The 15,005-nt window shown below is 38.8% G+C and overlaps 1 protein-coding gene across 4 annotated transcripts in view; it reads left to right on the forward strand.

The window, feature by feature from the left end:
• The first annotated feature begins 1,688 nt into the window (after positions 1-1,688).
• The window catches only part of ablim3 (actin binding LIM protein family, member 3), a 351,872-nt gene continuing 338,555 nt past the window's right edge, over positions 1,689-15,005 (forward strand). For all 4 annotated transcript variants that reach the window (XM_043703814.2, XM_087995438.1, XM_087995439.1 and 1 more), the window contains exon 1: positions 1,689-2,226. In XM_043703814.2, the coding sequence (XP_043559749.1) occupies positions 2,214-2,226 (13 nt within the window). In that variant the 5' untranslated portion in view covers positions 1,689-2,213. The remainder of the gene's footprint in view (positions 2,227-15,005) is intronic.

Below are 15,005 nucleotides of genomic sequence, written 5' to 3' on the forward strand. Positions count from 1 at the left end.
CCCACCACAACAGACCAAGGCACATAAATAGCAAGTGAGACAGAACACCAGCATTTCATCGGAGGCTCACTGATGATGTTACCTAGCATGGTGATGAGAACAAATCTACCAGCTCAGCTAGCAAGCTCATAACCCGTTTCCCTGGTATTTTTCCCTCTGGTATTAGTTATCACATTTTTCCCCTCCCCTCCTATTGACTCTTGATTATTTAGTAATTTTTGTTTTCTTCTATGAAGACTGATGCAAAGTTTTTTTTATTCCTTTGCCATTCCAGGTTCTGCAATATTATTTCCGCAGCTCCTTTTTCCAATGTGTCTAGATTCAGTTTGGCCTCTCTCTTCCTTGTTCATATTTTTAAAGAAGCTATTGCTTCCTGATTTGATCTTTACTTGGTCAACTTAGGTTGGATTGTAAGACCTTTCTATTCCTCAGGCCTACCATTTGCTGTTGTTTGTTTAATTCGTTGTATAATTGTATGTTTAATTGTATAATAAAGATTCTTTGGTGTTTCTGCTTCTTCTAGCCATTCTATCTTTAAAAGACCCGGGTTCAATTCCCGCCTCAGGCGACTGACTGTGTGGAGTTTGCACGTTCTTCCCGTGTCTGCGTGGGTTTCCTCCGGGTGCTCCGGTTTCCTCCCACAGTCCAAAGATGTGCAGGTCAGGTGAATTGGCCATGCTAAATTGCCCGTAGTGTTAGGTAAGGGGTAAATGTAGGGGTATGGGTGGGTTGCGCTTCGGCGGGTCAGTGTGGACTTGTTGGGCCAAAGGGCCTGTTTCCACGCTGTAATGTAATCTAAATCTAATCTAAAAAGATTATGGTCTGTCAACTCAGTTCATAATAGAGATGCCAGTTGTCCAATGTTCTCATAACTGGATTGATAAAAAGTTGGCAGTCTTGTCTGGGATCACAATAATTGATCAGGGGTTTGTTCTTTCATAATCTTCCCTCCTTTCTACTACTTCTGCATTGGCTATGTCAGTTCCCCCAACTAACCATCATATTATATGCCAACATTTACAAATGTCATAAGCACTCACTGACCCAGACATTACCTGTAATAACACTATTAATAATAATAAAAAAGATATAGAAATAGATATGATCTCAATATGTATATTGAAGACTTCAAATTTTGTGGCTGTGACTATTTCTTCACCTTACTCACTTGTTTTCTGATCATGCTGCTTACTACCTGTTACTACCTGAAAGGTGCTATATAACTGTTCCTGCTAGCAATATAGTAAGTTACATGATGGTATAGTACCGACATAATTGACAGACATTAATTCATGGAATAAAAACAAAATATTGAGTTTGCTGGAAATACTCAGCCAGTCTGCAACAGCTATGGAGAGAAATGCAGTTACTTTATGAGTTTTTATCAGAAGAGTCATATTTACATTGATCAGTCGCTTGAATGCAAGGAATAATCTGATCTCAGGCCTGTATGGGCCTTCCCTATTTATTATCTTTTTTTGGTGCTGAGAATTCAATCGCATTCTGCACAATTGGAGAAGGATCGTGCAGCTGGAAGCTGAACCACGATATTATTAAAATGAACAATTGAAAGAGGTGCCAGCAGATGGCAGTATCTTGCTGCTGAGTGCGCCCAATTCGCTGCTGACATTTTGCCAGTTTTATACTGAAGATTTCCAATAATTTGGTACGGTGATGCCAGCGATGACTCGGTAGACAGCTCGCATCTGGAGGAGAGGGTAATGCCGCTGCGGTGCTTGTGTGAAATGGATGGATTATCGTAACTACAAAGCAAGACGCACAACAAGATCGCCAGTGGCGGATTTAGTCTTGATCACATCATTGCGGATTGTGTGGTGGATTAGCAGAAGGTTATATCCAAATCAGTGTTCGTGAGAAGCTGCATATCGGTTGTGATCAGAGTCGGAGCCGTCACCAGAACCCGGGGAACGCCCAGCCCAGTGTGTTGATGCCAAGTCTTTGACCTTGTGCTGTACTGGGACTATTGGAGAAGAGCATCACTCTCACCGTGACAGAGGGAAATCCCGCTGGTTTTTCCCAGCCCCACTGACGGCCAAGGAATTGGGGCTAAGGTGGTTCACACGCGCGAAGGAAATCTCCTTTGAAATTGGAAAGCTGGGAAAGGTTCCTGAGTCAGACAGCATCAGGAGCTTCGACGCCTCTAAGGTGGTCGGCGTTTCCGTGTAAAGGGAAAAGATAGGAAGGTCAGCGTTATGAATATGAGCGGTAAGTATGTGCCTGATCTCTGCTGTACGGTCATTCCTGCTTCGCCCGGTCAGGTATAAATTCACTCATTTGTAGACTTTAACAAAGAATGTGCAGGGGCTCCGAAACAGATGATGCGCACACCTTAGTTGTCAGCATCCTCAAATGTTCACTGCACATTGAAAAGCTACATGTCTTCTTTGTGTGCTGTCTGACTGCATTCACGGCTTCTTTTTAAAGCATTGTATCCGGATTAATGTGTTTCCTTGAAGTCGGCATGCCATTGATGAGATAGTAGAGCACAGACCTGCCGGATCCAGGTTGCAAAGCTTCTTGACTGTATTTTCGTTCTTAGCAGAGCGAGCCATTCAGATTAGTCTGGGCCACAGAAACTTCCTTTCAACCGTCTCCTTCAACGAGGAAGCATTTTTGATTTAACTCAAAATTATGCAAGCATGAAAACGAAATATTTTTCTTAACCAGAGTAATGTCAGGAAGTCTTGTCTAGGAATTATTTTTCCACAATAATTGGAAGTAGTAGCTTGGATTTCTATAATTCTACATTGTAAAAAAAATCTTTATTTTTTCTGATTAACTATTCATTTAGTTACCTGGGTGGCGTATATCTCCTTTTGAGCTCGATAATAATACTCACACCATGTTAACTCCCATTATTGGGTTTCAGGTCTACACTTTAGACCATTTTTTCAGCAAAGTCATCTTGCTACGTATGCTTCCACATTTACAGCAGGGGTTACTGAAAATGCCTTGACTTGAATACAATATTGAATCACAAAAGAACAAGGGTAGGCCATTCAGCCCTACAAGTAAGTACACCTCATTGTGCTAGATAATAGCTGACCTGGTTTAGCTTAATTCAAAAAGATGCAGACCCAAATTAGAACCAAATATGTGAACAAGTTTGTTTTTTTTTCTTTCTCCAGTCAATTACAAAGGGAATTATATTTAATTTGTCAGAGCTTCAGGCTTTGTTCCACCACAAAATAACCAAGGAAAAAATATGGATAAAGATCCCAATTAGTTCAATATTGGTTGCAATATTTTCCATGGGATCTCTACATGCATTTCGCTAGAGTTTCTTTTTTGTGGCTGTCATGGTCTTTCACAAACACAGAGAACATTCGGTATATAAAGTAGAAGTAAACAATTTTTGTCATTGGATATAACTCTTTTAGAGGTAATAGTTTGGATAGAATAAATGAGAAATGATCAGATGCCTCTACTTTTTAAAAAATGTGGAAAGCTATTGATTTGACAGAATAGTCCAATCAATCTCTTCAGCTGCTTTATATTGTTAAGTCAATCTACCTTTGTATTCTGTGTTCACTCTCAGTCATAACCACTCCATTTTCAAATTTGCATCCCTGCTTGCTCCACTTCAGGAATGCTTCAATTCCTGCTCATCTACAAAACCTCACTTCTTTCTAATCCTCTAAACACTTACCTTTCCTTTCATGCTTCACCATACTTCCAATCCCTTTCTCTGACCTTCATACTGTTTCCTTTTATTCATGGTTTACAGTCAGAAAGAGTGCACAATGTCATTTTTGCAGCCTTAACCTCTATCTAGTGAAAGATAAATAGATATGGAATGGAAGGGAATTTAATATGAGATGCCAACAAGTAGTTGTGGTAGGATGATTTTTAAGTCTATAACAGGCAGGAAGGAATGTGGTTAGACACCAATGGGTTTAAATGCAAAATGTTAGACATTGGCAGCTGCTTTTGTACAGCTCATGATACTTGTGACAAAGACCCCAATATTAAATTAAGGGAGAACTTCAGCGAAAAAAAGGTTGTTGGATATTATATTTGTCCATTCTAATATCTACCAATGCTTAAGTTTTGATGTAAGGTTTCCTGCATCACATCTAAATGTGTAATATCTGTCAAGTTGTGCCTAGATTATTTTTTTGTGCGACATGAGCTTTTCTACACACCATTCACATTACACATTAAACAGGGATAACCAAAGCAGTCACTTTCACAGGAGATGATATATCTTGCTGAATGTGCAAATGCATATCTATGACTACAGCTACTAAAGAAAAGGACCCCTTAACAGACTGTTGTATTGAGTTTCACTTAGTATTCCACCACTTTACTGACAGTATACTGGTGAATTAGGATATGTGATTATTAAAAGACTAGCCTATATTCAGAAATAGGGACCTAAATGTATGATAAAAACACCATAATACTTCATTAGTTTGAAAAGTAGATTCATCAGGATAATATTAGGATGCAAAACTCTGGATACAAGCACTGGGTTGAGATACCGGAAGAGAAGAAGCTGGGAGGACACTAGAGGTACTTAAAGTATCAAAAGATTTTGCTGGAATTAATAGAAAAAGACCATTCCCTTAACTGAGGAACAATGATGAGGATTCATTAATTAGAGTTGTCTTCAGTTAGTGAGAAGCAAAAGTTGGGAGACATTTCTTTATGCAGAGGTAACAAGATCACCAATTTATTTCACAGGGAGTAGTCACAACAATTATTGGATATCTTAAAGGAGGAACAGATAACTATTTGAAGCAGGGGAAGTTACACTGTTGTGAGGAGAAATAAGGCACAGAGTAAAGAGCAAGCACATGTAAATGGGTCAAGTGGCTTTCTTCTTCGTTAGAAACTCCTGTGGTTTTCATAAATGTCAATTGCTGTTACATGTTAACAGTTACTCACATTAGACCATGGAAATACACAGTAGTCAAGCTTTGAAGTTTTTTATGCCATGGGTACCATTAGCAATATCATATTAACAATCAGTTGTAGTCTTTCTGATTAACTATGATGAAACTAAATAGAATAGAAAGAAAGGTGTTCATTTTTAGATTTATTGGAATACTGAATGCTCATGAGATCATTGTGTGTAGAAGCAGAATTTATGTCATCAAGGAATGTAAATTTCTTACCATTTAAATTGCATTTACAAGTCCACATTGCCTCACTTCTTAAACGTATAATTTCCCCTGGTATTTCCCATATACATTCCAGTCTAAGCTAAGTAAATATAAATAAAATCTAGAATCTTGACCACAATTTTTAATTTATTTTCAAAAAGACTTAGTCTGGAATTTGAAACTCCATAGTGAATTTTCTGTGAGTAATATCAGGGCAATTTGGGTGGAATCGACCACACTAACACAAAAGATGAGAACTTAAAAAGACAAGTGAATTACACCCACAAATTAAAAATCATACAACACCAGGTTATAGTCCAACTTGTTTAATTGGAAGCACACTTAAATCAATTAAACCAATTAAACCTGTTGTACTATAACCTGGTGTTGTGTGATTTTTAACTTTGTACACCCCAGTCCAACACCGGCATCTCCAAATCATGACCCACAAATTACTGATGCTTTCTCTGACTTTTAATGCTCATTCAAGATTCATTTCATTCCAATGGGGCCCCACTGACAAAGTTGATTCCCCACTCCTCCCAAACGGTGAGATTCAACATTCTGTAAATTGTACTGGTTTTCAGAGTGTTTCATTTGCTTAAGTTGCACAGACACCAGGAGGCACATTTTAGATGGTTTTCACATCAAATAATAGTTAATTTACCAAGAAATTGACAGTGTTCACCAAGGAAGCTATTACATTGTTGACTATAGCTCTTTAAGTCATTTTCACTGATCAAAATCACGTTACTTGTAGGTGTAAGACCAGACACATTATTGCTAAAGCTTGTTTGTGATGATAAATCTGTTTTCAGCTGCATTCATTAAACTGCTTAAAGTTTTTTTTATTAAATCCATCAAGAAATACTCGTTTATTGGAAAGAAAGTTAAATTGCTACTTTTGATTAAACTATCCAGTTGAGCTGACTCTTGAAATAATTTACATTTGTCATTGTAGAAATGAATTTTAATAGATATTGACCTAACCAATACAATCTTGTGCATGTCTCAGGTGCAATTTGTGAATTCCATGTGAATGAGCCTTTATTGACATGTACACATCTAGATTTGTGTTCAACATGAAACTTTTTTATCTTTTACCGTTATTGTACTTTCGATGGTATAACGTATACACAGTGCAGTTGGAATACAAACCATGCGACATCCTGAATTAAACTTCTGATTACCTTTCTTAAAAATACTAGATACAAAATACCTGCTTTAGTATAAAGTGATCCCTAAGTTTCATTAATACCATAAGACCATAAGACATAGGAGCGGAAGCAAGGCCATTCGGCCCATCGAATCCACTCCGCCATTCAATCATGGCTGATGGGCATTTCAACTCCACTTACCCGCATTCTCCCCATAGCCCTTAATTCCTTGTGACATCAAGAATTTATCAATTTCTGCCTTGAAGACATTTAGCGTCCCAGCCTCCACTGCACTCCGTGGCAATGAATTCCACAGGCCCACCACTCTCTGGCTGAAGAAATGTCTCCGCATTTCTGTTCTGAATTTACCCCCTCTAATCCTAAGGCTGTGTCCACGGGTCCTCGTCTCCTCACCTAACGGAAACAATTTCCTAGCGTCCACCCTCTCCAAGCCATGTATTATCTTGTAAGTTTCTATTAGATCTCCTCTTAATCTTCTAAACTCCAATGAATACAATCCCAGGATCCTCAGCCGTTCCTCATATGTTAGACCTACCATTCCAGGGATCTCTGCTGGACACGCTGCAGTGCCAGTATGTCCTTCCTGAGGTGTGGGGACCAAAACTGGACACAGTACTCCAAATGGGGCCTAACCAGAGCTTTATAAAGTCTCAGTAGCACAACAGTGCTTTTATATTCCAACCCTCTTGAGATAATTGACAACATTGCATTCGCTTTCTTAATCACGGACTTAACCTGCATGTTTACCTTTAGAGAATCCTCAACTAGCACGCCCAGATCCCTCTGTACTTTGGCTTTATGAATTTTCTCACCATTTAGAAAGTAATCCATGCTTCTATTCTTTTTTCCAAAGTGCAAGACCTCGCTTTTGCTCACATTGAATTCCATCAGCCATTTCCTGGACCACTCCTCCAAACTGTCTAGATCCTTCTGCAGCCTCCCCACTTCCTCAGTACTACCTGCCTGTCCACCTAACTTTGTATCATCGGCAAACTTCGCTAGAATGCCCCCAGTCCCTTTATCCAGATCATTAATATATAATGTGAACAGCTGCGGCCCCAACACTGAACCCTGCGGGACACCGCTTTGCACCGGCTGCCATTCCGAAAAAGAAACTTTTATCCCAACTCTCTGCCTTCTGTCAGACAGCCAATCCTCAATCCATACTAGTAGCTCACCTCGAACACCATGGGCCCTCACCTTGCTCAGCAGCCTCCCGTGTGGCACCTTATCAAAGGCCTATTGGAAGTCTAGGTAGACCACATCCACTGGGTTTCCCCGGTCTAACCTACTTGTCACTTCTTCAAAGAACTCCAACAGGTTTGTCAGGCACGACCTCCCCTTACTAAATCCATGTTGACTTGTTCTAATCCGACCCTGCTCTTCCAAGAATTTAGAAACCTCATCATTAATGATGAATTCTAGAATTTTACCAACAACTTAGGTTAGGCTAATTGGCCTATAATTTTCCATCTTTTGTCTTGATCCTTTCTTGAACAAGGGGGTTACAACAACGATCTTCCAATCATTCGGGACTTTCCCTGACTCCAGTGACTTTTGAAAGATCTCAACCAACGCCTCCGCTATTTCCTCAGCCACCTCCCTCAGAACTCTAGGATGTAACCCATCAGGGCCAGGAGAGTTATCAATTTTAAGACCTTTTAGCTTTTCTAGCACTTTCTCTTTTGTAATGGCAACCATACTCAACTCAGCCCCCTGACTCCCTTTAATTGTTGGGATATTACTCATGTCTTCCACTGTGAAGACTGACGCAAAGTACTTATTAAGTTCTCCAACTATTTCCTTATCTTGCATCACTCGGCTTCCAGCATCAGTTTGAAGTGGCCCAATGTCTACTCTTGCCTGTCAGTTCAATAAAACTTGTGCCTAATAAGTTGTAAATTTATAGTCATTCTTACTGCATTTTCGATATAAGATTGGAGAATTACATGGAGAAGTCCACAGGGAATTAAACTTTTGTGCACACCTTGCTGAGACTGTAGATTGTGTAGCTCCACAACATTCCAAGGTTGCACAATGCCTTAAATTAAATCACTCCAATTCAGTGGAGGTATGGTAGTTTGGGGAGGTGATGAGACATTATTTTTCAGTTCCATACAGCATGCAGGTGATGTATTACGTATATTTTTCTTCTAAACATGTATCTTGAAACTTGTTTTGTCACTGCTTTGTACAGAATTAAAGTTTAGCATAAGTTGAAATTGTATTTTGACCTTCTGTAATAAAGTCCCTATACCATTGTTTTGTTTCAATTCATAGGGAATATAATTTGTCAATCAATAACTCAGAGTACCCTTCTCAGTAAAATCCATTCTAGTTCAAGGGGAGATAATGAGTTGGACCTGTTTCAATTTGAATTGGTAATAGCGGTGATACATTTGATTTTACAAGAGATCAGCGATCCTTTTCCTCATTGACATTCCTTGCTGAGTGCACTTCTAGTTTTCATAAATAGTGCAGCATGTTAACTTCTAGCATGTGCTTCACCAAGTTTTAAAATTTGATAAAAGCTCTTCATGAAGAAGGTATGAAGCCCATTGAAACCAATCACAGCAGACTAATTTGACAAGCATGTTTTAAAAGTTGAAAATTACATTGCAATTAACAATTATTTCAACTGATGGTTGTGATCTCAAGCAGGATTTGAAGAAGTAGAATTGATTGTAACATGATCTGTAATAGCATTGTAAATAGAATTGATTTTAGAAATGAGCAGACTTGATCATTTGTTTTTTAACCTTGAAATAGCTATGCCTCGGAATTCATCAAATAGAAATTTAAAATGTTAAATCAAAGTGAAAGTAAGTTACTGTGCTGGCAGTAAACAGAATAAAAACTGCTGAAACAAACATTGCTGCATTCAGCTTATCAGATTCTTGAAGAAGTCCTTCCCTCATCCACAATAATAGCCTTTGTGGTGAGTGCTGTGACAGTGAAAGCATGTAAACACTGCTCGAAGACTCTGTGGTCCCAAGTTTTCCTGAAATCTGATCAAGACATAGTAGGTAGGAGATATAGATCCAACACAAATAGTAAGTATTAATATAGTGCACCTTACTGTGGTAGGAAATTATACCTGTGCATACATAAAATATTTTTGCAAATTTTTATTTTTTGACATCTATAAACTGGTTCTGTTGAAAGACAAAAATATAAATTATGTGGCTGCACTTGCATATTTCAAAAGGCACACAGTACAGTCTAAATGAGACTCTTCAATTCAGTGTGCGATAGTAAAAGGTCACACAAGAGTCTTGACAGAATTGGACAATGGATCAACTAAAAAGGTAGGTCAAAATCTTGGACAAAGAATTATACATTAAAGGAGGAGCCAGAGGGGTAGAAGAATGAATTCTAAACGTTAGACCTTAGCTAGCTAAAGGCATGCACAATAAAGAAGCAGTGAAGAAATTTGATAATCTGGAAGCTGTCCAAGTTGGCGAAAGACAGAGTTTTTATAGTGTTAGAATACTGAAGGAAGTTACAGAACTTGGAAAGAAAAATTGTGAAGGTAAACTAAAAACAGAAATGAGAATGCTAAAATAAACCATTGACGAACTTGGAACTCATGTCGGTCAGTGAGCACAGGATTGGTTGATGAACAGGAATTAATGTGAGTCAAGAATTTTGAATGAGCTTAAGTTTACATACTGCTGAAGAGAGTAGGCTGCCCTGAAGATCCTTCAAATAGATGAAACAGCAAAAACCATCAGTGAAGGTTTCAGTAGTGGAGAACAAAGGCAGATGTGAAAAATAAAAACTTGAAGGAACAGATGAAATGTTTTCTTAGAAAATCAGACAGTAAAATTGGATTTGTACAAACAATTGTTTAAACTTGGAAAGAACATAGAAAATTCATAAATTGAGGTAATTTTCAAAAAAAGAAAAGGAGAAATCAAGAGAATTATTTTTATGCAGAAATTTGAAAGTGTTGAAAGCAGAATGTATATTGGGCAGAGTTTCTGCTATGAAAGCAATGGCAAGGTTAACTTGGAAAATGGAACTCAAGGCAGAAAGGTGCTTCCATTGTGATTAGAGGCGTTCAGGTGGAAGTGGATAGAAGAAACAAATTTCCCCAGGGTTCCAGGAGGCCTTCAAAAACTACGCTCAGAAGAAAGTGAAAACACTTTTCCAATGAGTCTAATTACTGGAGGCTAGATCTGAGGACCTCGAAACAGTTCCACAAGACTTCAAGGTCAGTATATGCATCTTCTCAAGACATTCCCTCGCCACTGCTTCATCAATCTCTCAAAATTGTTTCCATCAATTAAATGGAACTGCAGGACAAAAATCTTTAGTATTCAGTCCAATAATTATGAACAAAATGATGATTGATTTTTTTTGCAACAAAGTTAGCTGTTTTCTAATGAAATTTGGAATAGCTGTCCAACTTGGAAAGTTAAATCATTTATTCGAGTGAAACATGACTGGTCATAATGAACTACTCAGTTGTCATCAGTTTCAAGGTTAATGCTGTTTCCAAATTTCGCATGGAATTGGACTTTAAGATCTGATAACATCAATCTCTTACACTGCTCAATGCATTTCACCTTCATTGCTTACCCAGTAGCAGTCCCTGGCACTCAGGGCTCCTACCAAACATCTACTTCTTCAGATACTCTACTTTTCGCTCATGTCATGATAGCCCACATCTCATTTCCCATATCTCATTGCCTTCACTTGCCCCTGAGTTCCTGCTTCTGGGTGCCATTCATAGGGGCTGGTAAGCAGGGAAAAAGATTAATACCACAGCTTTTGTGAAGAGGCCCCATCACTTGATCTGATACTTGCAGCCACCAGTTAATATACTGACACTGGAGGATAGCGTATAGTGAGTCTCAGTTTAGATTAGAGTGGTGCTGGAAAAGCACAGCAGGTCAGGCAGCATCCGAGGAGCAGGAAAATCAACGATTTTCCTGCTCCTCAGATGCTGCCTGACCTGCTGTGCTTTTCCAGCACCACTCTAATCTAAACTCTGGTTTCCAGCATCTGCAGTCCTCACTTTTGCCATAGTGAGACTCAGCACATGGTCAGTCATCTGGCATGCCTGAGGTGTAGGCAGGCTAGTATTAAAGGATGATTAGTCGATAAGTTCATCACAAGGTGAGATGCAGTGAGTACTGATAACGTTAACTCATGATGAGGAGCTCAGTGGGGTGATGCATGGGAAAGTGTTGATGGGCATGCACAGTGAAACACGTGGTTATTGGCAGACCTGCAACACAGCTATCAAGGAGTATGAAGAGGACCAGCACCAACTTTCCAGAGGGAAGCATACCCTCTGTGTAGCCATTGCACTATAATTCTGGCTTACCTTTCCAAATCTGATGCTGCTTTTGAATAGACAAATCACCAATGTTTCCACCTTACCTGTGGGACAACACTCTCAAGGCAAATCCAGGAATTTACCAAAGTACTTCAAAAACATTCCAGTGTAATTGCAGGCACTTTGCAAAAGAAACAATTCAAAGAAGACATTGCTTGAAATACGGGTACCTGGTCCTTTAAGGAACACAAGTCCCACTTCAAGCTTGTTATTTCCTAAGTGAGTAATTGACTAATGTGGGGTGCTCAGATCCCATTCTCCCTTCTTTGGGCTCTCCAATGGCCTGTTTATTGTAAATCAACATATTCTGGTGCACATAATTTAGTCTCTGACATGTGTTCTTATCCTCAGTAAACATCACATGTATGAAATGTATGACATGCGGTTTGTCCCTGCTATCTGAGGAAATTTTAATGCCTCTATATTTTTCCAAATATGAAAATCTTAAATGTATATAGTTTTCCATGTGGTTGCATGCCACCTTGCAGGAGAGGTGCATAGTACATTTTTACATTGAGGCAATTAGGATGTCAGCTGTGATCAAAAACAGCAAAACCTATTTTTGGCAAAAGACATGGTGATGATAGGAATGGCATTCAGTTGGAGGAATGATGCATTCTTTTTTATTGCTCATGGGATGTGGACATTGTTAGATGGGACAGCACTTAATGCCCATCCCTCGTGCTTGTGGTGGTGAGCTCCCTTTTTGAATGACTGCAGTCCAGTACACCCACAGTCTTGGTGGAGATGGAGTTCCAAGTTTTTGACCCAGCAACACTGAAGAAGCAACAATATATTTCCAACTTTGGATGGTGAGTGGCTTAGAGAGGAACTTATAGGTGGTGGTGATGTTCCTATGTATCTGCTGGTCCACTAGATGATATTGGTCATGGCATTGGAAGGTGCTGTCTACGGAGGCTTGGTGAGTTTCAACAGTGCATTTTATAGATGATACACACTAGGGGTAGTTCTTCTATAACGCAATGGTTGCGTTCTTGTGCAACCCATGTTGTTGAAAGATCGCGCTTTAGAAATAGTGGTTAAAGTGTTGACAATGTAATCACATTACAGCTAACACATATTTTAAAAGTTTGTGCTTTAGAAACAGTGTCCCCAGTTCAGCAATTGCATTATAGTGAATTTGCTAAAAATAGGTTTTGCTGTTTTTGAGCACAGCTGACATTTAATTGCCTCAATGCAAAGGTGTAATGTAAATGTGAAACTATGTACCTTTCCTGCAAGGTGGCATGTAATCATATGGAAAACTATAAAATTTAAGACTTCCATATTCGCATGTGATAGCAGCACAACCTGGACCGCAATAAGAGCTGATGCCAATCATGGCTGTTTTGTACAGATGGATGTTTAGCTTCCTGAGTGTTGTACAACCACAACTATTTTCCTTTGTATTGGGTATGACTGTAGTCAATGGAGAATTTGCTACCTGTTTCCCACTAACTCATTTTACCTGAGCTCCTTAATTCCATTATCAATCAAATGCCCTCTTGATGTCAAGGGCAGTCACTCCCATATCACATTTGGAATACATTTCATTTATCCCTGTTTGAACCAAATATGCAGTGAGGTCAGGAACTGAGTGGTCCTGATGGAACCCACACTGAGTGTTATTTGTAGTGATTCATAAAATCATCATAGAATCCTATACAGTGTGGAAACAGACATTAGGCACAAGTCCACACTGACCCTCCAAAGAGTATCCCACTCAGACCCATTCCGCCTACCCAAATATTTTGTTTTACATTTCCCCTGACTAATGCACCGAACCTACACATCCCTGAACACTACAGGGCAACTTAACATGGCAAAGCTACCTAACCTGCGCATCTTTAGACTGTGGGAGGAAACCAGAGCATCCGAAGGAAACCCATGTAGACGCTGGGAGAATATGCAAACCCCTCACAGTCGCTTGAGGCTGGAATTGAACCAGATACTCTGGCGCTGTGAGGCAGCAGTGCTAACCATTGAGCCACTGTGCCACCCCTTTTTATGATGGACATGATACTGTGCCATAGCCCTTAGGATGTCAGCTGAAATTGTATCACAGCAAGTTACAATTCTATAAATCTGACCATTTGTGGGCTATGTGCAAAAAGTGACTGTCAAAGGTATTGATTGCTATAGCTAACCCATTGGTTTACTGCTGTTCGTCAGGGAATAGAACCTGTCTCACTGAACTGGTTTGGCTATCATTCATTATTGTCAATGGTCTAGGCAGTGTAATTATATGGGTTATTAATCTATACTGTACAGTATTACCCTTAAGGTGTATTACAACACTGAAAAATTGTTGTTAATGTGTATGTACAAGGCAGTCAGATATAATTCTGCAATTGTCATGATCCACAATTACTCATAGACTCCATTATGAATCTTTGAGGTGATTGATTCATGCATACATGTGTTATTTAGAGACTCCCCTTACATATTTGAAAGATGCAGAAATGACTAAGTGCAATCACATACATTACTATTAGTAGAGACAGAAATTTTGGGTAGAATTTTCACCTTTTTTTGACTTTGGTTTTCATTAGAACTGACCGTGGTCAAAATCCTATTGGGTATATCAGGAGATCACTCACAACAAAGGTCCAATAGTTGTTGTTTAAGTGTTTCTTGGTTTTACATTATTGGTTGAAAAAAATGTTCCTTTTGAGTTTGCAGGTACAGGTAAACTTAGCAAAAGAATTGATATGAACAACTTAAATCATTAGCAACTAGCAGAGTAGCTGCAATTATTCATCCTCAGTCTCACAAAAAACAAAAATAGCATCCTTGACCCAACTATCTTAGCTGTTTCATTAATGATATTCTCTCAATCGTACAGTCAGACATGGGGATGTTCCCTTACAATTTCAGAATGTTCAGCACCATTTTTGATTCCTGAGATACAGAAACAGTCCATGTCCAAATGGCTTCAAAAATGCTTGGATTAATGCAACAAGACAAAACTGCAGAGATTGAAACTGTGATTGAAGTATTTCTACAGCTTAAGAAGAAGCTTCAAAGAAAAGATGAACAATAGAATATAAGAAGTTAAATTAAAAAATGAATCAAGAGTTCAAAACTAGGGTTTTTTTAAGGTTGGAGGAGAAAGATTTAAAAAAGGAAAGATTTAAAAAAGGGCGTTAAAAAATAACATAATTGTAAATTTTCTGCTTACCAGCTCTTCAGAAACTGGAGACGGTTTACTGTATTTAAGCTTATCAAAGCCCTTCAAGATTTTGACCACCTAGAGCAAATCATACATTAAATCTCCATAATATTCTCTGTTTTAAGGAGAATAACCTCAACTTCTCTAGTTGCACATTTTTTAAAAAAATCACAGAGAGT

This window comes from Chiloscyllium plagiosum, unplaced genomic scaffold (genome assembly GCF_037043375.1).
Source record: "Chiloscyllium plagiosum isolate Xiang-an unplaced genomic scaffold, Cpla_swu_hap1 HiC_scaffold_16, whole genome shotgun sequence".
NCBI classification, from domain to species: Eukaryota; Metazoa; Chordata; class Chondrichthyes; order Orectolobiformes; family Hemiscylliidae; genus Chiloscyllium; species Chiloscyllium plagiosum.